A 26,684-nucleotide genomic window follows, 5' to 3' on the forward strand; every position below is an offset into this window, starting at 1 on the left:
AATTGTTCCACCTTGTTTGCCAGACAATTATTAGCGCACTAAAGCATCGAGCTTTCTCCCTTTTATTGTCATCATTCAGCGATAGGTCTATATCCGTAATGGAGGTAGGTATTCTTTTTTTGAACCTGAAGCATAATCCTCTAAATATTACATAAAAGTCTAATGGCAAAGTCCCTGCAATAACCTGGATTGCCGCAGTGGACACCGTTCGGCAGATGTGATGTGTTGCTAGTAGCATTGCCCTCTGGATTGAGTTGAGTTTTTGCTTCATTTTTACGGTTACCACTCTGTGGAACCAAGCTCCGGCCGCGAATGAGACTATGGGAAGGAATACCACTGTATAGTAGACGAGCAGGGTGAGCCTGAACAGGGCCCCACTCATTTCTTGAAATTGTAATGATGGAGGCTGTAAACTTCCTGGTTTTTTTCAAAAAGAATAAAACCAAACTATATTATATTTAGGCCACCCGAATAATTAAATTCATCTGCCTTGCTGTGTGCCTTATGTCTGTTAATTGCGTGTGTTCTATGGTCGATTTTTATGTTTTTCTGGAAGAAAAACCCCAGTTTCTAGGGGGAAAACCTTGCTATCTACGCCTGAGACCAATTATTGAAGAAAGAATAGAACAAAATCCAGGAATTTCGACAAGGAGGATTGCTCTGCAAGAGCCTGTACTGAGTCATAGCAGTGTGTGGCGAATTTACATCACCAATTACTGTTCTCCTACTATCTCCCGCGTGTAAAAGGTCTCGGCAATACAAACTACCCTCCCAGAGTGAACTTCTGCCAGGGTATCCTAACTGCCGCAGCTGATAAATGACCTTGACGTAAGTTCTTACAGCGTCTAAATTCACGCAGAGCGGCTGCTGAATCTCATCCATTAACGTAGAACTTCGCAATTAAAGCGCGATCAGACAGAGTGAGATGCATTGTTAACAGTAACCTTACAGAATACGCTTGCGATGTTCGCGTTTTGCCTCGAAAATTAAATTAACTTAGATTTATGCAAATTTTCTGCTCTTTGGTGTCTTATTTTTTAGTTTGGATTTAAAACTTTAGTGCAGTTCAGTTTCTTTCTGTTTTTTTTTTTTTTTTTGCAAAGAACACAAATAAAAATTTATAATTTCATTAAGGTTTGTCTTAGTTATTTATTTGTTGGTACTTTGTAATGGCTTCCTCTTGTACAGCGCCATATTATCCCATATCGGCAGATTTTGGAATTTTTTTTTTTTTTTTGTCTTTTCTTTCATGGGATCCTTCTCCCCTTGCCTTGAATAGTTTACTTCCTAATTTTAGTGGCATTCCCCTTATTACTTAGAGCTACAGAGAGCTCTGAATAGGGATACTTTAATTATGGCCACCCTGTATTTAACAACATGAATATTGGTATTTTTAAATACATTATTGAAGTGTCCCTATTCAGAGCTCTCTCTGTAGCTCTATATCATTAAAAGATTGAAACAACGCAATTGCGTATTATTTCCATTATTATTCTTTGCGTGATTTACGTTGTATTGTAATTATCGCGCAAAAAAAAAAGACTATCAAAATTGTATCATTAGTCAAAAAAGACTAACGCTCCTTCATAGTATGTATGAAGTTTGAATGCCCAAAAATGGCTAGAATTTTCTAATGCGATCCAGCTTATATCGCGATGTGATTCTTTGGACCCGGAGAATCACGTTATAACGGGTTTCGCCCGTATTGTGATCAATGTTGTTTGTTAGGACGAATACAATGAGTTATCATCGGCTGTAAAATTCTCTAGAAGGTTCAGTGGGCTTAATGCACCGGAAATTGGCCTATAGTTCAGATCGGTGGATATTTTAACTTTAGGTTGGGGCCGGATAGAGTATCTGTTCCAGTCTTGAGGGAAGTATTGTTGGGATAATCCTCTATTGAAGATGGAGAGAAACGGATAGGAAGTATTGGGCTAAGTATGTGAATTGTGGGATCAGATCAGCGCCGGGATTTTCCGAGGGGGTGAACACTCTTATTCTGAAATTAGTTGCGCCTCAGTTATTCTGATCGTTGGGGGGGGATTGGATTGTGTGTGTGTGTGTGTGTGTGTGTGTGTGTGTGTGTGTGTGTGTGTGTGTGCGCCCAGCACGCATAGCTGAAGTTAAGTGAAACTTTAGATGAACGTTTATCACTTGACCTAGGATCCCGTATTGACCATATGAATGCCGCAGGCGACGAATCTGCATGAAGCCTCGGAGATATGAGACATTTCATCGGAGAGATGATATTTAAAACCATTTGATTTCGATAGAGCCGGAATCACTTTGTTCTTGAGAGAGCCCCGACAGCTGAAGAAGAGCGTAAACTCGAGCTGGTACAATCTTCACATCGTTCTTGAACCAAAGCTGATCACACACTGAACATACTGAACCGAAATCATTATCCATCCAGGAATGGAATGTACGTTTAAATTGTGCGTGGATGTTTCGGTGTATCTTAAAATCCTGTTGCTGCTCTGGCTGTGTATTAAGCCCGTTACGCTTTGAACGATTTGATGGAGTACTTCTGGCAGTCGGTTTTGGCTTCTTCGCTTTTCGTTTACGACTGGGCTTCGAGGACTCTTCGTCGTTTTCATTTTCAGTATCAACTTCCATAAGTCCTTCTTCCAAATTCACTTCCGCTGTCGAAATGAGCTTAGATCTCTCCTTTGTACTCAATGGAGGTGATTTCGGTGGTCGTATTTGCATATATACGTGCTCTAACGCCTTACAACGCTCACTATTAGTCTTCGACCTGTTGAATTATAACTTTTTTCCCTTCGAAATGTTTTATTACGTACGGTGGAGAATGACGAAAGAAATAGCATGACGCAATCAGTAGGAGTACTGATTGGGTCATGCGTCGCTCGTACCTGGTACAATTGGTATAGGTATGTTGAGGGTCTGACGGCTCCGGGGATTTCTCCCATCTCCGCGTATGTTCTATGTATCGAGTGACAGTACCCTGTCTATGCCAGAGGTTTAAAAATAATGTATGGGTCATGTGGTATGTAGTTTGTTGTGCCCATTGTTCATCCGGCCTGTTGGCCACCGGGCCCCCAGTGGGACCCGGCGTTACCATACCAACGACGGGGACGCCGGCCGGATGTACCAAGAGACTAATTATACTCTAGCAGGTCCTGCCACTTTCCTGGGATTTCGGTGACGAGGACCTAAAATAAAGGTTGGAGTTATCGCTGTTGATCGCGCATTTAGAAAGCGCTGTGTGGGGTTTTACGCTGAAAGAACTATTTCTAGAGAGCCTAAAAGGTCGGGCAAAATTTGATGTGATTTAAATTTGGACATGTGGGGCAGTCGCTGTACAAGAGAAAGTAATGGGAAGGAGGGTGTGGACGGGGGGATGAAATAGGAAGAAGGGGTCGGATAGGAAGGTGATCCCCCAATTTTAAGTGGGGCATGCCCATGCCCCACGACATGGCGAAGCGAGGAGAGGTGGAAAAAAAAAGGGGAGGAGAGGAGAAAAACAAATACCCCCTCCCCCTCCCCGAAAAAAAAAAAAAAAAAAAAAAACCGCACAAGGGAGTGCAGTTTTGGGTCGACAGTAGGCCAACCAAATCATCCTAAAGTCTTGACTTTCTGTTGTAAGCTGAGTTTTTTTTTTTTTTTTTCTGGTACAGTTGGTGGGGGGCGAGGATGAATCTTTCGTGTTGTATTTTCTTGGCGATTTTTGTCAATCCACGGACATTGTACGTGCGCTATACGCCTTACAACATTCACCACAGTGGACCATCCCGCTTTACGATTGGTTCACTGTACGATCAAATCACTTTACGATGGACACTCCATAACAAAATTCCGTTTACTATACGATATGTAGTAAGCGCCGGTCATTCTGATCACGTTTACGAATTGAATGCATTTTAATTCTATTAACGGCGATTCTAACAAGCGAAAATAGGAGGAATATTTTCCACAGGCTATAAAAAAATAATAAAAAAAAAAAATAAAAAAAATCTATAGCAGGTACATAATGTGTCCTGCCGCTAGCATATTTAACGTGTTTTGCAAAAAAGTCATCGGCAGGCATTAAAAACGCTTTAATTTTCAGATATTAATAAAATTCATGGATAATAATGTTTTCATTTTATTAATAATAATTACATATCGGTTACTGAAAGCATTGGTCTGTGATTGCTATAGTAGGCTATATAATTTTTACATTAAAGAGATTTTGGTTCACGACTAATTACACCATCTTATAGTTACTTCATTACGTGTAGTTGTTGTTATTTGGTTTTTAGGAGCATTAGTAACTAAGGCTATATTGCTCCGGGAATATGCGGTGGTTATTCCCTGACCTTTCCGCATCCTCCGTATTTGTCTAATTAACAAGCGTTTGCTTGTTGATTAGACATAAGATCCCCCGGTCTAATCAACAAGCGTTTGCTACGCAGTGCTGCTCCTTCCCACCTGGCTACGGAGGCGCCTATTACGTGTAGTATTTACTAAATTCCAAATAGCAAATGCTTAATGTACGGTACTCACCTTATACAATCTGCAATAGTTATTAGGGTGAATTGATGGCTAAATTTTGGGTTGAATAATTTAAATTAAAAAGCGAGATAAAAAATAAATTAATTTGACGGAATTTAAAATAAGCGCAAGGAGGCAGAAGTGCACAACTCCGTCCCTGGTTGTCATGAAGGATAATTAATTAAAAAAAACTCTTGAGTAATATAAAACTGATAAGCCAATAGTCCTAACGATGGACTTTCGTTTAGTTAAAAACGTCTTCAGTTGGCAAAGTTGAGTAGAGAGTGAGAGCATGCTGTATTTAAAAGAAATATCTATACTCCCATGATGCTCTTTGGAACACGTGGGAATCTCAAATGTGAGAGATTCCAGACCGGGGAAAGATTGAAGGGGAGCTTTGCATTTGTGATGTTAAGTTTAGAGTGGTAACGGAACCATTCAATAATGAGAGCCTCATATTGGAGAATTTTGTAGCTGGTTTTAGTTTAACTATAATAATGGCGGAATCAACTATGGGGGTGTGGTTGTGGGTATGGGCATGTATTGTGAGCTCAGTGCTAGATTGTCCTGTTCTAAAACTGTGCGCCTCCGTAGCCAGGTGGGAAGGAGCAGCAGTGCGTAGCACACGCTTCTTGATTAGACCGGGGTTCGAGCCCCGTCACCACCAAATACGGAGGATGCTGAAGGGTCAAGGGAATGACCACCGCATATTCCCGGAGCAATATGGCCTTAATTGCTAATGCTCCTAAAAAACCAAATAACAAACAAACAATAACTAACATCTAAAACTATTATAGTGATAGTATGCACGTGTATTAAAGGTTTTTGTGGAACCGAACTTTGTAGTGCTTCCAATATAGCAAGCATTACAGTTTTGTTGGCATCTGATCAGATATATTATGTTGTTCATATCGCTTGTCGGGTACTTGTGTGTATCTTTATATATATATTAAATAAAGATCCGAGTTTGTATGCTGAAAATATGAGTGATATCTGTGCCTGTAAATACCCGACGGAACTGTCCTGCGAGTTCACTGTGATAGGGAAGAATGATACGTGTTGATATTACTTTTTGCAATGAAAATAGTGTGTTGAATTAGTTGGGGCAGATAGTTCCCAGCTATAAACTTTTGTGAGATATAGGAGTTCGTTGGATAAGTCATTTTGTGAGTAGCTATATTTTATGGTGTTATGGATTTGGTTATAAAGGACGGCTTTTTTTGTGCTAATTGGGTGATGCGATGTGAAGTGTAAATATTTCCCCGTGTGTGTGTTTTTTCTAAAAATCTTGGTGCCGAGTTTGGTGCCTGTTTTGTAAATGGTAAGATTGAGGAAATTGAAATTTCAAGTGTGAATTTCAATCTATCGTGTATTGAGTTGAATTTTGAAAAAGGATTGTCTATTGTGGATTTATTACCTATTATAAGTATATTATCTGCGTAACGTGTGTATAATTTTTATCTCTGAAGGGAAAGGGTGTAAAATTTGATTTTCTATTGTAGCTAAATAAATTTCAGACAGGGGCAGAAATACCTAGACCCATGGGTTGGCCAAATGTTTGCTGATAAAGTTTGTTGTGGAACCTGAAATATCTGGCATCTAGTAATAATGAAGTGAGTTCTAGGATATTGTTAATGAAAAGAGAGGTGCGTTTGGTTAAAGTGTCATTAAGAATTCTCGTAAGGCTTGTAATGTGAATGGTATATGCACGTTTGTGTATAAAGATACTACGTCGAAAGACGCTAAGATGTCTCCATCGGAAATTGTAGTGGTACTTATTTTCTGGAAAGCTTGATTGGTATTGCTGATTTTAAATTTCGAGAATCTAGTGAGAGGGATATAATTTTAACTAAGTAAGTGGATAAATTAGCATAACAATTAAATTAAAATAATTTAAATTATTCAACCCAAAATTTAGCTATCAATTCACCCTAATAACTATTGCAGATTGTATAAGGTGAGTACCGTACATTAAGCATTTGCTATTTGGAATTTAGTCTAACAATCACGGTATTTTAAGAACTCTATAATTTCACATATTGTGTAGTATTTATTGAAAGATCTGATGACATGTCCAAGTTGAAGAATATTTTCATAAATGTGAAGAACTCTTTTACAGCCGCAGAGTTTAATTGTGAAGAAAAAAAATTACATTCAATCTGAAAAGACTAGATGCGTTTTCGAAGTAACGCGTTTCCCATGTCCGAAATTTTTTTTTTTTTTTTTTTTTGTATCTTAAAGCCTTAATATTTTTGTTTCTGAATTCCTTGGCTTTCCAATTATATGCTATACTCCCACCTTATCCCGTTTATTACGTGAGAAAATTTCCTTGATCACATGTTCATATTTTCCATTATCCTGGGGGGGGGAACTACTGAAATTTTCAGATGTTTAAAAGTTTTTTTTTTTTATTCCTCTAGTATAGAGCTAAGATGCAGCTCCGTGCAAAATTTCATTAAATATGGTCCAGTAAAAGAGAAATTATTGTTGCCATCATATACTGGTATGATTGCAACAATACAAGCTACAATAATTCGTTTCTGGCGGAAGCTGAAGAGACGTCACTTCCGTAACCCTTTTTGCATGACGGTTTTTCGTTGCAAATTTTTTGGAATAACGCCAGTAAAAACATTTTTAACGTCTATAAGATATAAAGCATAGATTTACACTTTATTACCTTACCAATTAAAAAGAAAGGAAGGCAAAAAGTCAGCTACACTTGGTATTCCCACGTGGTCATCCTCCCAATTACTAACTGGGCTTGACTTCGGTGATCGGATGAGAACCGATGCATTCAACCTAGTATGATAGTTGGCTGTTCAAAGCTCCTCTAATGCGTTTACTTATGGCTTAGTTTGTTCTGTTGCATTTTCATTGCGTTTTTTTCAGTCCGCGAATGCAAGGTACTCCCATCTGAAAACTGCCTGGAGCGCTTCTAAAGAAGTTTCACTTCAACAGTTGAAAGACACTGTCGTTTGACAGAAGATTTAGCTGTTCGTCAATGTTTCTGTCCGTTGAGAATTCAGCTATGTACTGTAGCTCACTGAGTCTGGCCATTGTACAGGCTGGGTTTTATAGACCGGTTAATCTTTTCGGATTGTCGAGCCAAAGGTATTGCCTGTGATTTTAGACGGTTAAACACAACCCTTACTCTCAATAACGCAATGCGGTCTTGTACTAGAGCAGTATTTTCCTAGTTTTGTGTAGACCTGTTTTACGCGGAAAGCATTCGTTAGCTCCGATGTCCACCAGATTCTAGAGTGGGATGGGATAGTAACAGTCTTTCACTCGGTATAGTCAGCAGTTACGATCAGCCATCGTTATAGGGTTCTTGATTGCTTCGAGTCTTGATGCAGATACTTAGGAGCAACTATTTTCTGTAATACTTTTTTCTTGATTTGTTGAAGTGGGGAAGGTTGCCTGTCAATGAAGGATTGTGGTCTCAGGAGAATGAGGGGGGGGGGGTCGTGGTATTTAGTATCAGTGGCGCAATCTAGCGATAAAAATATTAAATTAAGGAAAATATTAAATTAAGGACGTGGCTTCAACGCGTTGGTCGGTTATTCATTTACATCGTGCCTGCTGTATCCATGAAGATACCTAACGTTCTGCTCTTTAGTGGTACAGTGAAGGGGAGGAATGGTTGAAATCACTGCACACGATATGCTTTTCTGAAGTATGCAGGAAATTAAGCAGCCAATTTGTGAGTTCATTTAGTGTATCGGCAGTAGGGTTGAGAGGGGATTAAATAGATTGCGATGATATCTATGATTGTTGTGTTGAACTAGTACGGCTTCAAACATGTTCGGTTTGGTAATAGTGTCTTCAAACAGATCACGATAGAAGAATTGAAAATAATTGCCGCTCCTTCCCTTTGGAAAGTAGCGGCAATTATTTTGTTACTTGAGGTACAGTGTAGTTGGTATCCTGCCTGTGTGGCGCTTGGCAGGGCATCTCGATGCTGATTTAGGTTTCTGCACTATACATCTGTAACGTTGACCCTCACTGCCTCGTGTAGTCCCCCCCCCCTCCTTATTGATCTGGCATTCTGGAAAATTATTCGAATGGGAATGTTTCTTTTGATTTGAGTGAAATCTGAATCAGTTCTCCTACTTATGTCTGTTCATATACTTTCGTCAGTTGCTTAACGTTATAAGGGCACCAGAAACTTGATTGAATTTCTGAATAGTACTTAATTAAAATCAAGATGTCGCATAAATTGATAGGATTGCAGATTCCTCGTTATAATTGTTTCTTAAGAACTGTTGCTGTTTTCTGAGTTCGTATTAGGCAAACGAACTAATACGAACTCAGAGAAAATTTAAATTAAAATACGTGAGAACATTTTCTCTGACTTTGTTTATTTTTGTTTTCTCCTCCCCCCCCCCCCAAATTAAACCGTTACAAACCATTAGTACTACCTTTTAGTCATCATAAAAGTTTGTTGTTAGCGCTTAATATTCAATGAAATGGGCTTCTCTAAACCTGCTCAATCACTAGGCGTATATGTCTAAAATCCGGAAATTTTTAAACCTGGCGCCTCTTAATCCCTATGGATGTTGGATTTTAAAGAGGCTACTGTATCATTTAGATTTTCCATAAAATGTTTATTATTAGTAAAATGAAAGAGGACAGCAGTTTACCTAGTCGTTGCTTCATTTTATATATGCGTGGCGCAAAAATACTTGGAAAGTTTAATATAAATATACAGTATATTTATTCAGACTTTCTACTTCCACAACACTAGTCGTAAGCTATTTCTAACAATTAATTATACTCTGCCTGAGGAAAACTTCCGCATATCTATCCTGCAACCATTCCGTTTTCAATTTAAATTCATTCCTCTTGTGCTTATCTGCTAAGAAAGAGTAAAAATGCCATCAGTGTTTAGCTTACTCAATCCTTTTAAGAAAAATGCGTATACTCAAGTGTAATTAAAAGGAAAATTTTATATTGTAATATTGTTCTTTTATTAGAACTTAAGGATGAGGTATTTTTTCCATAAAATTGCTTGTCTACGCATCAGACAAGAAGTTGAATATATCACATGCATCACACTCAACCTTCACCTTTATTTTTTTATCCCCATTGCATATTATTTTTCTTACAAATATATTTTTTTCTTTTCCGGTAGTAGCATCTCGAGCGTATCTAAGAGTACGTGACTGTGTGTGTCCTTTCCTGGAACGTCTGCGGTATCTGGTTTATTAGAGACTTCGGTCAATTTCTCCCTCCCTCCCTACATCTTCCACTTAGTAGGACACGGCCTCGAGACGCCCATCTGCAGCTGGATCTGTCGCTTTTTTCCCTAGCTCCTTTTATTGTGTGTGCTGTGGTATCTAAAAATGTAGCATACATTTCTGTATGCTCCTGTTAACAATGGTAGCCAAAGGTGTATGGTAGCCAAAGGTGTTAATACACCTCTGCGAGAACAACAAACACATAAATACATATATATTTTCCTAATAACTGCTTCACATTTTTTTTTTTTTTTTTTTTAGAAGAGCTTTCAGTTATGTAGACGATTCAATGTACAGTACAAGGAAGAAAAGAAAAGTATAAGCAGCCTTAGATACGCAACATTCATTTAATCTTTAGAAAAACCTCTCTTAGCATTTGAACCATACCATCCTCCAACGTTTATTGGGAACTTCATCCCTGAAAAGTAATGATTAATTCCAAAGGTCACATAGCAGTAGCTCTTAATTCATATCACCATTAATGATACCGTGAGCATATTGACAATTAATCGTAATGGCCACTCATAATTAGCAGAATGGAGAAACAGTTGATGTAACTGAGATAACTGTCGGACCAACGACCATCAGGAAAATACTTCACAGAATGGTGAATTACGTTGTTCGCACAGCCACTTGTGTGCCTTAGCTGCCTACCAGCAGTGCGCGTCATCGCCTATCTTGATGTTATGTTCAATGGCATCGTACACTACATCAGTGGCAGAATCATGTGGAGTGATAAAACAAAATACACAGTCCAGTCATCAGATGAATGCATCTGGGCGTAGCGTATGCCGAAGGAACGGTTTGACCCAAATTGTATAGCACCAACAGTGAATTGTGATTGGGTATTATGATGGTATGATCTTGTGGTTTGGACTTTCCCTCTGCTTATTCTCATCGATGAAACTCTGAATGCCATTGTCTGTTGTAACAATATGAACAATTCCGTCTTACCAGACTGAGGAAATTGTTTGGGGAGAATTCCCTGTGGTAATACCATGAACGTTCCGTGTCACGAATTAAATTCAGTACAACTGTAGTTTCCAGGCAGAATCTGCCATTACCAGTACAAAATAGATCTGCATCCCACTGAACACTTTGGGATGTTTCTGAAAAAAACATTTGAGAGCCGAAGATTATGAAAGGAGGAATAAAGCAAGGTTCTAGCTGCCATATATCAAAAACTTGTAGCGTGTCCCCTCTAGGTTTATAGATACAGTATTATTAAAATCTATGGTAATAAAATTATTGCAAGGTACATTATTATATTTACTCTACAAGTTTAATGTCTTCTCTCAATTTTTATAGAGGCTCAGTGGTTTCAAACAGTCTCTAGCTGATATAAATAGCATTGGCTATTAATCCATATTAAATAACTTTAATGCTAAACAGAAGTACTTAAACTTTAATTGTAGCTAACAGCCAACAGGAGTTTCTTTAACGTTTTATCGAGATCTTGTCAGCATATGCTGTGTGTCAGAGAGAAGCTAGATTATTTCATTTCCTAAATTAAAAAAAAATAATAACAAATAAATAAAAAACGAAAGGAAACCTCGTATAACGTACCACACGTTTCGGCCGAAGAATGTAGAGAATTCGCTTCTAGAGCTTTTAAAATTAGGTTTATCAGTCCACTCGTTACTGATTAAAAAAAAAAAAAAATTTATCAGTGGACTGATAAAAAAAAAATTATTAATAAAACGTACAATAATGTAATGTACGGTGAATGAATTTAATAGGAAATAATAAACCAGTCTTATACTGAAATAGAAAAATTTACTGTACTGTATTTCCAATTTGCTATAGACTTTATTTTGCTCTTAACTTTTTCGACCACATTTAGAGTATCACCTACAGTATTCAGATATCAGGAGACTCTGTACTTCTGTAGCATTCTAAACGAGCACGCAAGGCAGGGAGTTAATCAGAGCTCAAAATGTAAACTATAAACTCCAGTCGATATTACTGTAGATAGCATAATTGTACTTCCGGAAGTCATTTGGACGTCAAATCAGATTGCATTAAATTACACCATGTGATATAGACCATCAACGACTAACATGCGTGTACGGTATAGGAAGAAGAAAAAAAAAATCTTTATACAAGGAAGCAACTTATCAAGGAACATCGTTGAGATTTGAAGACTGTCAATTAAATAACAGCAGAGATAATTCAGCCTGCTCGAACTGAAGATCTAATAAAGCTGAATACTCTATCCCCTGAAACCATGTGATTAATGAGGGCTGGGGAAGTGCGGAATACTAAGTCGAATGTAAAATTTTAACAAAAGTATTACACTTCACGCAATAAGGGGAGATCTCGAGATCATAGTCGTAAAGAGGAATGGAATAGGAAAGGGGGGAGAGGAAAAGAGAGTAATAGAAAAATTGGTTGACACGTGTTCTAACATTCGGTAACCATTACAACTTCCTTCTCAAAAGTAGGATGTAGCTTCAATTGTAAGTATTGGTGTGTGCAGTAAATTAAGAAATTAGGCTGGCACTTTTGGCAAGTTCTGTGGTTAGAAATAGCTTGCTGGTTAATTTACGTCAAATTGAATGTTTTCTCAGCCTTTCGAACTTAAAAGTAGTCGAATTTTTCACTGAAGGACTCAATATTGTAAGTTATCGTGATTTATATTCTTGATGTAAGTGCTCCTTAACATGTACTTTTAATGTTTACGGTGTATCATTTAGTCAAAATAGGGCGAGTGGAATTGTCCATCGATTCTAATCGGTGTTAGGAATAATTTATTGAAGTTTTCAAGCAGGCCCAGTTATTCAAGCTAAGATATGACTCGCCTCCCCCTTTTTATCGAAAACAGACAAACCGAACGTAGACCACACGCTGCTTACGGACAAGATGAAAACGACTCGGTTTTGGTTAGGTGCACTCTCAGAAAATGACACTTGATTGTTCCTTTTGTCCTGTAAGTTGATAAGGAATGTAAAAGAAATATGATGGAAAATACTGAATACGTAAATGCAATATGTCGTAATTCTCAAGTATTTGTAGATATTGTATTGCAGAATTTCGTCTGTTTATCTCACAAGGTTAACATAATATCTGAAAGGAACGTTACACTTACCTTTTACCAGGTTATCTTTTCACCTTTGTCAACTCAAATTACTTGAAATGACAAACTAAGGTGACAAAAGCAGTTTGGGCCTTTGGGGTTTTTGTGACAAGGCAACTGCAGGATTACAGTCACTGAAGAAGCGGGGAAGAAAATATCCGCGAAGCGTAAGGATTGTCAGACTATTATTAATAAATAGCTTCTAAGTTCTAAGCAGGTGAATTACTCTAATTTCAGGTAACTTCATGAGGTTGTTAAATATTATCTCCTTTTTTTTTATGCGAAGCATCCTTGCAGGCTCCTACAAAAATTTCAACCGAGTAAATCTGATTGATCACGGAAGCTCCGCGGCCTCGGCCAGAGGTTTTTCCCACGCTCCCACCACTCGTTCGTGTTGAGCACTTGACTCGGCGGTAATGCGATTAGAGTGCGTGACGGATATTTTCGTGTCCGATACGATATCTCGAGTTATAGTGAACTGATTTGCAAAATTCAAACTCCATTCCTTGGAATTTCGTCGATTTGCATTTGAAAAACAAAACAAATAATTTTCAAAAATAAAATTTGAGTGTTCAGCGATGCTGAAGTCAAGTGCAGAGCGTTCTAGAGAGTTTCGAGCAAGAATGAAAGCGACAAGATCTAAGAAAATAAAGACGAAGATAGCAGTGAGACTGCTGGAACGAAAAAGACTATCGAGGTTGCTTGAAGGACAAACAGAAAATAAAGCGTTGGATTTAGCAGTGCCACTCAATCTATCTATTTATGTTTGTTATTTAGTGGCACCTAGATCTCAGATCACTCCTTTGTAAAATTGCAACTCTCCTTCTCACCCAATTACCTCAAAAGTGGAGGTGCTTATTGGACGTTCAACAATAGCCTTCTTCAAGATAGGGAATATATATCTAAGCTACAAGACCTGATATTCAATCTTGCCCAATCCAAAGACAGATTGGAGCCATGAATACGTTTTGGCCTAGATTTAAAAGTCAACTGAAACCATTCTCGCAAATCTATAGTCATCAAAAGAGTCAACAAAAGCATACTAACCTCTACCAACTTGAGCAAAGACAAGCATCTCCCACCTGATAGCCAGGCCCATCAGTCAACGCTACAGCCATACAAACCCACTAAGAACACTTGCAGAAGGCGCCCTACTGAGATCTAGACACACCCACATAAATCTATCTGACGCTCCGACCAAATACTTTCTCTCATTAGAACGCAGACATCACAAAGCAGCCAGCATCTCTGCCAATCAGTTGCAAGATGGAAACATCACTGAAGACCCGAGGAAATCTCTGAAGTAACCAGATTTTATAGAGAAATTTACAGTTCCCAAGAAACCTCTATGAAGGCAACCGAAGAAATCCTTTCAGCATTTAAAAAAAAAAAAAAAAAAAAATTCCCTATGCACTATGGAGAAACCAATTACCCTACAAGAACTAACAGCAGCATACAAATCCCTTCCCAAAAATAGATCACCAGGTCTGGACGGACTGACTTCAGAATTCTTCCAAACTTTTTGGGATCAACTCGGAGTGCTACTCTTTCGAATGCTTTAAGAAGTCCATTCCCATGGGCTACCGGGTTCTGTCACCACCGCTATCGCACGTCTGATTCCCGAGAAAGGGGATCGCACCAACCTCCAAAACTGGCGCCCAATTTCCTTAATGAATACAGACTACAATATTTCCAAAGCTATCGCTAATCGATTGAAATCCACTCTTCCTGATATCATCAATCACAAACAAACTATTTAAAAATATTGGTGTACCTGACTTGTCTTCACGAGGCTAAGTGTGGGCAACAGTGGGTCCCATTAGGGGCCCAACGGCTAAAAGGTCAAAAGAACGGTACATGACACTACACTTACAATATCCATACACTTTTAAATCTCTGGCCTTTACAGCGTACTGTAACGCAGGACAATGTATACTACGCGGAAATGGGGGAAACCCCTGGGGCCGTTAGACCCTAAACACACTTTACATTTACCAACAAACATACTCAGTACCAGGAAGATCCATTCAGGACAATCTTCGTCTGATCCGTGACCTCCTCTCTACTGCAGACAGGCAACGAGAATTCTTAGTACTCATTAGCCTTGACCAGGAAAAGGCCTTCAAAAGAGCTGAGCACAGCTACATTTTTGAAACCCTTAAAAAAATTTCGGGCATTAGCAGAGGCATACGATGCAAGAAAGCAAGCTTATGCAGCATCAGCCAAAAAAAAAAAAAAAAAAAAACTTTCCCATATCACCGCTCCATGGCCTCTCCAGCTCAGCCTTAAATTTATTTAGGCTACCAATTTCCACAACAAAAGATGGAAGTCTGTTCCACCAATCAACTACCCGCTGGTTAAAGGTAAATTTCCCCACATCTGTTCTACAACTGTCTTTCCTCAATTTGAATCTGTGCCCGCTCAGGTTCCTAATCTTAGCAAGAGGAAGAATCCCATTAGCATTCAGGTTACTCAAGCCATCCAAGGCTTTATACACGTCAATCAGATCACCTGGCAGGTGCCTACTCTCCATACGCTGCAATTTACAGAACTTACTTTTCTTGGTAAGAGGACCTCTTTGTTCCCCTTGCCAATTTTGTTGCCCTTCTTTTTACTCGTTATAGCAACTCTACAGCTTTCCTAACTAAAATGAGGCCTCCAGCCCTGTACACAGTACTCTTGGTATGGCCTGACCATTGTCTTGTATAATGGGATAATCACCTCCCTGTCCCTGCTAGCAAAATTCCTATATATCATTGACAAGACTCCATGATCTGCCCTGGCAACCTGTCTACACTGCCTAGCGAATTTCATATTTGACTGTACAATTACCCCCAGGTCTTTTTCACTTTCCACTTCCCTGAGTGTAGTACCACACAGTTGGTACGTTTCCCTTCGGTTATTGTTACCATATGCAGTACTTTGCATTTGTCAATGTTGAACTTCAGTTGCCACTTCTCAGCCCATTTGCCCAACTTATCTAGATCCAGTTGGAGTAGCATACTGCCTTACTGTCGTTAACAACCCTGCCAACCTTTGTATCATCTGCAAACTTGAACATTAAACCTGATATACCTTCATCAATATCATTGATAAATATACAAAACAACAATGGGCCTAACACCGAACACTGGGGAATTCCACTAATAACGTTTGTCCACGAAGAGCAGTGTCCAATGATTACCACTTTGTCGTCTCCCACTCAACCATCCCTTTATCTATTGTAGCAACTTTCCTTAATGTCAAACCTTCCAATTTTGTACATCAGTCTTCCATGTGCAACAGTATCAAAAGCTTTCCTGAAATCCAAGTATATGATATCAAAATTATTTTTGGCATTGAGTTCCTTTGTGACCACATCATAGTATCCAAGAAAATTGGTCAGACAAGACCTCCCTTTAACAAACCCATGTTGTGCCTTAACTATTACTGCAGTCTTGTCTAGATGATCCTGCAATGCTTCTTTAACCAGTGATTCCATTATTTTTCCCGGAACAGAAGTTAAACTAACAGGTCTATAGTTACTTGTGTCACCTTTTGAACCCACTTTGTGAATTAGTGATACATTTGCACACCTCCAGTCCATGAGGACTTCCCCTGAGTCCAAGAAAGCTCTCATAATTATGGCTAAGGGTTTTCTTACTTCCTTAGCTGCCTCCCTTAATACAATACCGTCTACCCCAGGTGCCTTTTTTATGTTTAACTTCAACAATTTCCCCTCCACTTTGCTCTCAGTTATTACAAAATCACTTAGCTCCCTGTTAGAGTTTGATAAACTTCTGGTACTCCCCTCATTGAATAACTCCTCATGTGTGAATGTAGATGCAAAATACTCATTTAGTTTATCAGCTACCTGAGCATGATCATCAATAGCCATCCCATCTATGTTAAGTTGTCCAATCTGATTCATCCCTTTCCTTCTAGAGTTTATATAAGTAAAGAACTCTTTGCTGTTTTTCTTTGCATCCTTTGCCAAGGATTTCTCGTAACCTGCCGTCACCTGCCTAACCTCCTTTGTGACTTGATTACAGAATAGTTTATATCCAGCATAGGCTTCTATGTCACCTGATTCTTTATATGCATCCCATGCATTTTTCTTCTCTGCCACGAGCCTCATTAGTTCATCTGATCTCCATTTAGGCCTAAACCTTGAATAGTATTTCTTAGTTGGAATGAAAAGCCTAGTAGCCACCAAAATTAAGGCCCTGAAGGCTTCCCATTTAGAATTGAACGTTGGTAACATCAGTTAATCCCACTGTACAGAATTTAAAAACTGTCTGAGACTCCTGTAGTCACCTTTACGAAAGCAAAAGCCCTTTCCTTTAGCCTTGATGGTAGTTACATCTTTAAATAATTCCCACATCAGTACATTGTGATCACTGTCACTCAGCGGCTTCTTTATCTGCAAATTCTTAATGCTTGAATAATCACTACTGTTAATCAGATCAAGAGTATTACTCCATCTGGTTGTCTTTGGAACATGTTGCTGTAGAAAACAGTCATCCAATAAATCAACAAATATCTTGCTAGTGTTGCAAGTGACTAATCCAAAAGTTCCAGTTAAAATCCGCCATTATAAGACATTCTGATTTACTGGCCCATTCTATTTATCTGCACAATTGCTCATTATATTCATCAGATTCATTAGGCCTATAACACGCACCTACTCTCATTTTTCTTTTCCCAGTGCTTATGTCACACCAAACAGACTCAACATTGCATTGTCCACCAACATTAATTGGATGCACTTCCTTTGATTTTTGTGTTTCTTAACTTAACAGCATAACGCCTCATTCCTTCCTGTCCTGTCTGTCCTTTCTGTGCACATTGTACTCCCCAAATTCCAATTCTGCATTGCTTATGTCTGTGTGACACAACGTTTTTGATATTCCAACAATATCTGCCTTTGATGCCTTGACTAGCACTTCAAGCTCATCAAATTTATTAACTATACTCCTACATCATGGGAACAATCCTTCTACTCTACAAGGAAGCCAAATTCTGCTTGAAACTAAATAACCAGCTCTCTCTGAACTTTCTACACTCCAGAGGGGTAAAACAAGGCTGCCCACTCTGTGAAACTTTACACACTTGCCATAGAACCATACCTAAATAAAATTACAACCAGTCTACAATCCTGACGCATGCTGCTGCCAGAGTATAACTCACCTGAGTATAACCCACTCACTTACACAGATTACGTCACAATTGTTATACGCCACGAGAATGAATTTGAAGACATCGAAAAGGCCCACGATTTCTACGCTCAAGCATTACGTGCAAAACTAAACCACTGTAAGACCAGTGGCCTTTGGGCTGGCAGCTGGAAAACCAAAACTACTCCTCCATCCAATGCACATGGTCCAGCAATGGACAGAAATATCTGGGCATGTATCTCGGCAGTGCACCCCTTTTCTCCCAAAAGAACTGGCCCGAATTGTTGTCGCTTCAACAAAGTACATGTACTAGGAAAATGGAGAAGAGTGTGCGGTAGGTCCTCATTGAGAGGGAGAATGTTTGTTGTCAACCAGATGGCAGCAAGCGTTCTCTGGCACACCTTAAGTTTTCACTCTACCTATTGCCTTCCTGAACCAAATCCAAGCATCTATCCGAAGCTTCCTGTCGAACAAAACTAACTGGATATCCTGCTTTAAACTCTGCCAGCCGCTCACTCACGTGGTACAGGGATTGGTCTCTCTTGATGAAAAAATAACTTCTTGCCGTATCACCTTTCTTCTAAAGACGCTTCGAGTGAAACACTCGTATTCTGCCACTACCGATAAACTATTAGCAACAGCCACTAGATGACTAATTCTATCAACAAAATTAAGAATGGACATGGCGCCAGCACCACTCAAGTAGTTCACACTTGGAACTCTGCTGATAACTTATTCTAACGATCTCAGGATATTTATCTTGCCAGACAGGACTATTTTGGAGTGAGGGGGATAAAAATAAACTACCCTCTTTCTATAGAGACGCACTGCACCGCTGGAAGAAGCTTGACCATCACCATACTCTTCAGGGAACTTCACTTCCCACAATACTTTCAGAACCGCTCTTCTACAATAAAAGGATAACAGACCCTGCAACTGATGATCATCTTCTCTTTCCTACGTGGAACTGTGCAGGAACAAGGACCATAGGCAACCACCTGACACTAATCCTTGAATGGAAAGGATCAGAAGACTTTCCCATGAAAACCATAAACGCAAAGCAGCAACACAGACGTCTAAAATCAGTGATCGCACAAGCTCTTCCAGACATCACTACAGCTAAAGGGATTGGAAACATCTCCAGAAGACACGTTGCCCCCATCTCCTAGACCACCCCAAAAGTTTATCAGCTAATCATGTTACGCCACACAGCGACGATTTTCCCGTCATCCACTTGCCCAGCTCTCCCTGTACTCTTCTCCACACACCACAAGCCACTATTCAACGTTCAGTGGAACATTTCGTACAGGACTAAATGTTCCAAACCTGACGCAGACATCCAGTGGAGACTGTGGCATAACATCCTTCCTACTCCAGTCAAGCTACAAAGCTTCGGATTACGCACCTCAAACTACTGCCTCTTCTGCGCCACTCCAGGTACCCTGGAACATGTGTGCCCTGTGAACGACAAACTGATCGAATGCGCATTGGATGCTGCGAGGCTTGCCTGCACCTCCTCCACACTCTGGAGGATTGCTGGTATCTGCTTCACTCTGAACAGACAACTTACACCACGTGCGACTTATTCATTGCCAAGAAGACTCATCATCTGCCACTTTTACTTGAAGCTCACAAGAAGGAATGACGACGTGCCTCCTGTCGACACATCAGCGCAACATCTCAAATGGAGCCTACGGAGGAAGTTGCAGAGCAGACTTCTGCTCGAATTCCACCATAAAATACCTGAAACTCTGAATGAACTAACAGTGAATGGAACAGCAGCGGTCACCTCTTCACCATCACTGAAGAGCCCATCACCTTCAACGTGTGATCCATAGAATGAGACTGATGCCAAGAAACTGTCTTCTCAGTTCCGGAAGTTGAAATGTGTTTTTTTTTTTTTCTCGAAAATTTTCTTTATTTTATCTGTTTTGTACTTAGAATGTAAATAGATTTTTAAAATTATATAAAAAAAAAAAAAAAAACAGTAGACTCACGTCCATTTCCATCTAATGCTATTTGTCTTTTAATATAATACAAAACTATGTAAAGAGTCTGAAATGGCCCGTGAGCTACCAGGGAGCAGCCAACACTAGGGCAGCTGCGACCTGGTGCCCGTGCCTTAGGCACGTGGAGCCTGGATCTGCTATTCTGTCGGCGCTAACCGCACCAAAATCCCGCAACCACCTGAAGAAGTGCTATATAGGTGGGTGCCTGCATCCCGCTCACTCAGGCTGCCTAATCTTAGTGCCAGCAAAAAAAAAAAAAAAAAGCGCCATGTGTACTCTGTATGCATGAAAGTTGTTTTCTTTTATGTGAAAACATCCTTGGCTTGGACGATGCTAAAGGGGTTTAGTGTGAAAAGAATCAGAACACGTTTAACATTTTATTTGAGGTTGCAAAACATGTTCAATAGGTAGTGTACTTACAATGAGTTTGTGATAGATAAAATATGATACATACACTGGAGATTGTAAAAAGTGTAAATGTCTTTGAAACAGAGCATCAATTATAATTCCATGATTAGTAGTTGATACAGATCTAGAAGTATTTAACATTAGTCCAAATTTATTTTCTAAGAAATCAGTTAAAGGTTTGGATTGAGTATCTGCAAAATTAACATTGATATCTCCACTAAGTATCATTGGTATTCGGTCGCGTTTCTTGTGAGGAAATTGTTGTAGCAATGCATCTCCTTCAATCGTGTAAGGAAGTAAAACGAAATGGATGAATTCAATGATGTGTTCGATCGTTTGGTTAGGTGAAATATAAATGACAATATCGTTTGACCATCAGGAAGAAAGCATTCAGCTGCAGAAATGTTTCCAGCAGGTCTAACATCACGGAATTGCCAACAGTTTGTCGATAAATCACTTCCATTTGAGAAGTAACAGCATAAGTTACGGCTAGTACAATGAGGGATGTGTGGAAATATCTTCTGCCTTAGTGCGCAAATGACTTTTATGGCTTTGAAAATCGAGTTGACGCTGTTATTGAAGAAATTAGCGTCATTGGAAAGGATCTTGGCGTTGAAGAAGTTGATTCCCTTAATGTCAGAGAAGGCCTAGATTCGCATTCACAGCCACTCACTGACACGGATCTTATAGAATTGGAGCAACAGCGTGCGTACGACGAGAAAGAAGAGATTGCGACTGAAGGAGAGGGGAGTGTGTCTCTAAGGAAATTTCGTTAAAGGAACTCGAGCAGATGTTTTGAAATTTGAAAACTGTTAAACAACAAATTATGGATTTAGATTCGAAAGTGAAAAGAAGCATGCTAGTTTGCCGAAACCTAGAAAATGGAATTAGCTACTATCGTAAATTTTATGAAGAGAAAAAGAAGGTTACAACTATTCAAACGACGCTTGAAATATAAATAAAATAAATTTTCTATTCATACTCCGGCACGACAGTTTCAATACAAATATTTATTGCATTTTGTAGTCACGGGCTTGAACCCCGGTCCACTCAAGGAACGCGTGCTATGCACTTTGGGTCCTGACCACTCGGCTACGTCATATTTTTCTAGAAAGTAGCACATCCATTTTTCTCTAATTTTCTAGCTCATTTATTTAATAAACTGTTTTTAGCTTACTTGCTTTCCATTATACATTATATTTCTGTCTATGTACATAGTTAAAGCGTATTTTAAAGGCCTAAATTAAGTCTTCTAACGAATTCCAAAACCTCATGGATGAATTAGAATTTTTTCCATTGGTTTTGAACTTCGATATATGCTGTTTCGAGATATACGGTACACTCGTTGCACGAATTAACCGCATATATGGAGGTTTACCTGTAATTTCAAATTTTGCATATAATCTTTTGAATAAGTTTCTCGGGTCGAGCCCGCATGTACTCTATATATAATATCTAGTACATTTAATCTCAGATTGTAAATAACACGACCTTCTGGCGCATTACCATTCTGGGAAGGAGCTCATTTGTGGCTAATTGACAGTTAAAGTAATAATTTATAAATATTGGTTTTCAAATTATACTTTTCTTGTGACAACATTGATATACTGATAAAATAAGAGGATTAATTTTACATACCAAGAGGTTGTATGCGAGAGAGAGTTTGGAAATTCTTCCTTCTGTGTTGGTTGCTGCTAGTTTTTATGCATTTGAAAAAGTAATGGGCGAAAATACTCTTTAAAAAATCATAAATTTGCTGTAAAAACGCGTATTTTTGAATGTGTGCACTAGTGATTATCAACTCGATGCAAAGTTGTGTTACAAAGTTCTATCCATTACTTCTAGCAGCTTCTGTGAGTGCTGAATGTGGTGAAAGAGCACCTGTAAACTTACATTTTAAAGAGAGCCAATTACGGTATCTCTTTCTTGTCAATCAGAACAGGACAGGGTTTTAATGTGTTCCCATATATTATAACAGTGTCACTTTCAACCACAAGAGCACTGTACCCTTAAAAGGGAGCATTTCAACAGGGTTTGTAAGAGATGTTTATGTATTTTGGTAGGTAGAATTATTAGCCCCTATATTATAAGTACTGTGTGCGTAATATGAATATAAATGTTGATTTTCATTATTAGATATCAAGGTTGCCGATTTACATATCCTCAGGAGAAGGAAGCGCATCTACAAAACGGCACAATGAGCACGACGTAGGATTGGCAGTTAGAAGAGATAACATGACTGCTTCTTGTTCTGCCACATGCAGTTTACTTTTCATTGTTTTCGCCGGCAATCTTCTTGCCAGAGGTGACGAGAGGCCTACAGGTAGGTAATCTGAGTTTTGTAATCAGTAAAATTAATTGTTTGATACTGCAAGAAGCACTTAATCAAATTAAAAGTTAAGAGTTACTTAATAATTTAAAGGTTTTGTTTAGAAGTTACTTGAATGTATATTGTATTGGCGACATCTGGGATTTGAGAAAAATGAACTAGGCTCGCTACCCACACGTTTAGGAATAGGTAGGAAAGGACTTGCTTTCATACTAGAAATCATGGGCGCTGGCAGCATGGTGCAAGTGCACCACCTTTGGATTTCGAAGTAATGCACACTTTTTAATATTTTCATTACTTTATTTTGATGAAAATTTGGTGAAAAAAAATTGTTCCTACATGCACCACCTTGAAAAATATCCTTCTGGCGCCCATGCTAGAAATAGATCAACAAAGTACAGTAGATGGGTCGAGGCATTGACCTTAGCGATTTCCAAGGGATAGAGGTCATCACGGATGCCACATCAGCAATAAATTTAGTCGTGCTATTGCAGAAAAACTGCAACATAGAATGGTCTTCATAATCATCAAACGAATTCGTCATGGAGCTCCACAGCCGGGAAACGTTCGAATAGGCAGCTGAAATTAGGGAAAGAGACCAGTTGGCGAGGCATAGAGGGTGACTCAGAAGAGCGATGCATAGATATCATCAGATACTCTTTACTAAGGGTTCAGGGAGGCCACAGAAACTGATATTAGTACAAAGACGATAAGTAAGCAACTGTAAAACATCCGATTTAAGGAAGAACTGAAGAATATAAAGCAAAAATGCATACCCTTGACTTTCCTACTGCATAATCGATCGTAATTGGGTGGATATCTGTGTCATGGAGGGAGAAATCATGGTTTTCCAATCTGGTGGCCGTGTTTGTGTCTGGCGGATGCCCGTAAAGTGTTTTACCTACCTGTGTGCGAAATTTTATGGTAGCGCTGTCACCGTTTGGAATTGTTTCTCATCATTGAAAACTTCGGCTTTTTTTAAGAATGACGAAAGTGAATGCGACGTGGTACATTCTGGATAATTCGGCCCTTCCAGTATTGTGGCAGCAGCACTGAAAGGGGCCCTTTTCTGTTTCATCATGACAGTGCCCCTGTTATAATTGTCTTCATGACGCGTCACGATTGCCTTAGCCGAGTGGGCAACACAAAAGTGCACAGGTGATTGTGATTCAGACCCACGCTACTGCTATATACTGTGCTGTTTCATGTATTCTCTATTTTATGAACTCCTCTAATCCTTGTCCCTGTGTATAAAGAGAATTTCTCTATTTTAATTAAAAATACCAATTCCAAACAACAAAATAATATTTTTCGGTAAATATGAACAGCATTAACTACTTATCCTTTAATTAATCAGAATTTAACCTCTGCTACTGAACGGAGTTACAACTCCTGCCGGAAGGCGGATTTAAAAAAAATTGTTATACTTCGGTACGACACAAGTCAGAAAAGTTTACAGTTAATCATTTTGACAAGAATGCAATCATTACTGTATTTTTTATTTGACTCCTATAGCGCGAAAGTATCTATTTTAAAGCCTCGATCTCAAATCGTAATTATTATTACAACACAATATCATATACAGAAGAGTTTCTGGTTCTCCATAGTACAAAAGGAAACTACTTTTCTGCTGCATTACAACCATGGTTTTTATCTGTAATTAACAATATTGACCCTCTATAAAATGATGTATTATTAGCCATTTATCAGTCATACCCCACCTTGATTGCCAAATCTAGGTAGTTATTATTTATTCTTTCTTTTTTCTCTTACCAGGGTCATAAAGAATAGATCAATCTATGCAAGACCGAATTCCCAACAACTCAGTCGAGATATTCTTTTTAAATATAATAAAATACAATAAGAGCTCCTGCAGGAAGCTTCTCTGTAATCATGTGCGAGCTGTTTATCGAGTCGTGGGGCCAAGCATGGGTTATGCTCAGAATAGCGAATCTCTGAGCAGACAAAACATGCCTTTTCACTATAGAGTTTGTAGTGAAAGGGGGACGAGACGACTCGTCGCCTCGCTCTCCTGCTACCCCATTCTCCCTTTGGTGTTTCATACCACTGCTAAACTTGGGGGCGCCTTCCCTGTAGCCCCCATACTTCTACCTGTCACCCCCCTTGAGCTTTCAATCTCTCTTCCCACTAACTTTTGTAACCTTGTACGTCAGCACTCGGACTAAATTGAACTCTAATCCAAAATTCAATCAATCTTTAATCCTTTTGGAATAGCATTACTAAAGCGATAAGCGCCACGCATAACTTTTTTTTTTTTTTTTAGGCCCTAGTTACTGAAATCTCCGGAAACTAGGTGGCAGGCCCTGTCAGGGATTGAATATAAAGCTATTGGGTATCCTGACCTGCAGAGGCGGATTTAACGGCGCCCTGGGCCCCGACTTCTGAAGGGCCCACTCAAAACCCCAACAAATTAGTTGAACTAATATGTTAAACTATTAGTTCAAAACTTTGTGATTATTATTATTCTATTATTAATTATATTATATTCAAATTTTATTGGAAATGAAACATTAATAGTACATAATATTTTTTATTTATTTAAAAAAATGGTTAACATGTATTTTTATTTTCCCTGTCTCTCTCTCTTTTTTTAAGGGGCCCAATATTTTCTTCTGCGCCCGGGGCTTCAACCGATCTTAATCCGCTACTGCTGACCTGCCTCCACGGGGAAAGTGTGGGCAACGGGGGTACCCACCAGGGGCGCAACATACCATGACACTACACAACAGGACACTGCCCATATACTTTTTGTAAATCTCTGGCTTTCACAGACCTCTGTGTTACACCTAACAATGCATTCAATGTGGAGATGGCGGAAACCCATGGTGCCGTTAGACATCAAATACTTTACAGCAGTGGTTCTCAAAGTGGGTGCCACTTACTCTCTATAGGGGTGCCGCGACGTCAAATTTAGCATCGGCTTACATCGTGGCCGTCGCTACAAAAGGTCGTTGAATTTCATGCAACTGTGTAAATTAGAAGTCGTCATGAAATAATTGCTGACCGCATCGCAGTGTTTATGTACATACATCTACATATACGGAACAGCCGTGCTGTCCGTCGCGTACACTGGATTTGAAACAGCACCACCTTACAAAATATTATGCCAGCGCCCATTGCACCCGGTGCTGGTGGCGTTGCTGGGCATTTTTCATAATGGATTTAGGGTGCCTTCACATTAAAAAGTTTGAGAACCACTGCTTTACAGAGTTTGTAGCCCTCTTAAGACAAGCTCTTGAATCGTTGAGTATTGAGACGAAGACTTTCATAGAGTAAATTTAACGGTTGCTCTTTAATTCCCCGTTGCACTCTAACTGTCCATAGTTGCAATAAAAAACTTAATTTTATTTTTTGTTTTATTCACGCTCAGTTAAAGCAATCACTCCTCTAGGCACAACCCCATAAAATTTACTTTGGTTGGTTAATTCTGTTCTGTTCAGCTTTAATATGTACACTGCCTTACCTCCTTGTAATTTCAAATTTATTTAGTACTGTCCAATTATACAGTGGCTTTCAATTAAAACTCACTTGGGACTATCTTGCTTTTTTTATATTAAGGCTGTTTTTCGTTTGGATTTTTTTTCCCCCCTACTCAGGAAGCAAGTTGTTTCTTATCCTCGGTTTAGTCTAAAAACGTTATTTATATACTTCTAAAACGAACTTAAACCAATTTTGTTTGAGAGTAGGGAGAAAAAAAAAAAAAATGTGTGTGTGATGGTTGCTATCAGCTCCCGCGTTTAGCAATGGACAGCTTGAAACCAGTGAGTTGCAGCGTTCTCTCACGCCACATCCTTGTATTTGTGTACATAAAAAATTAAGCAAAGAAACTAAATAGACTCGGAGACGGGGACAACTTTGCCATTGAGAGAAAAAAAAAAAAAAAAAAAAAAAAAACAGTTAATTAGGAAAAAATTTAATTTAGAAATTTTAAATTCTAAATAGTAATACGTA

General features: G+C 39.0%; 1 protein-coding gene across 4 annotated transcripts in view; it reads left to right on the plus strand.

Annotated features, from left to right (window-relative positions):
* Positions 1–26,684, plus strand: part of LOC150085645 (fibroblast growth factor receptor 3-like) — a 509,974-nt gene that overhangs the window by 105,067 nt on the left and 378,223 nt on the right. For all 4 annotated transcript variants that reach the window (XM_090374150.1, XM_090374153.1, XM_090374152.1 and 1 more), the window contains one exon: positions 22,520–22,706. In XM_090374150.1, the coding sequence (XP_090230276.1) occupies positions 22,619–22,706 (88 nt within the window). In that variant the 5' untranslated portion in view covers positions 22,520–22,618. The remainder of the gene's footprint in view (positions 1–22,519; positions 22,707–26,684) is intronic.

The sequence above is a fragment of the Mastigoproctus giganteus genome, chromosome 5 (assembly GCF_048544385.1).
Source record: "Mastigoproctus giganteus isolate SK-2022 chromosome 5, ASM4854438v1, whole genome shotgun sequence".
NCBI classification, from domain to species: domain Eukaryota; kingdom Metazoa; phylum Arthropoda; class Arachnida; order Uropygi; family Thelyphonidae; genus Mastigoproctus; species Mastigoproctus giganteus.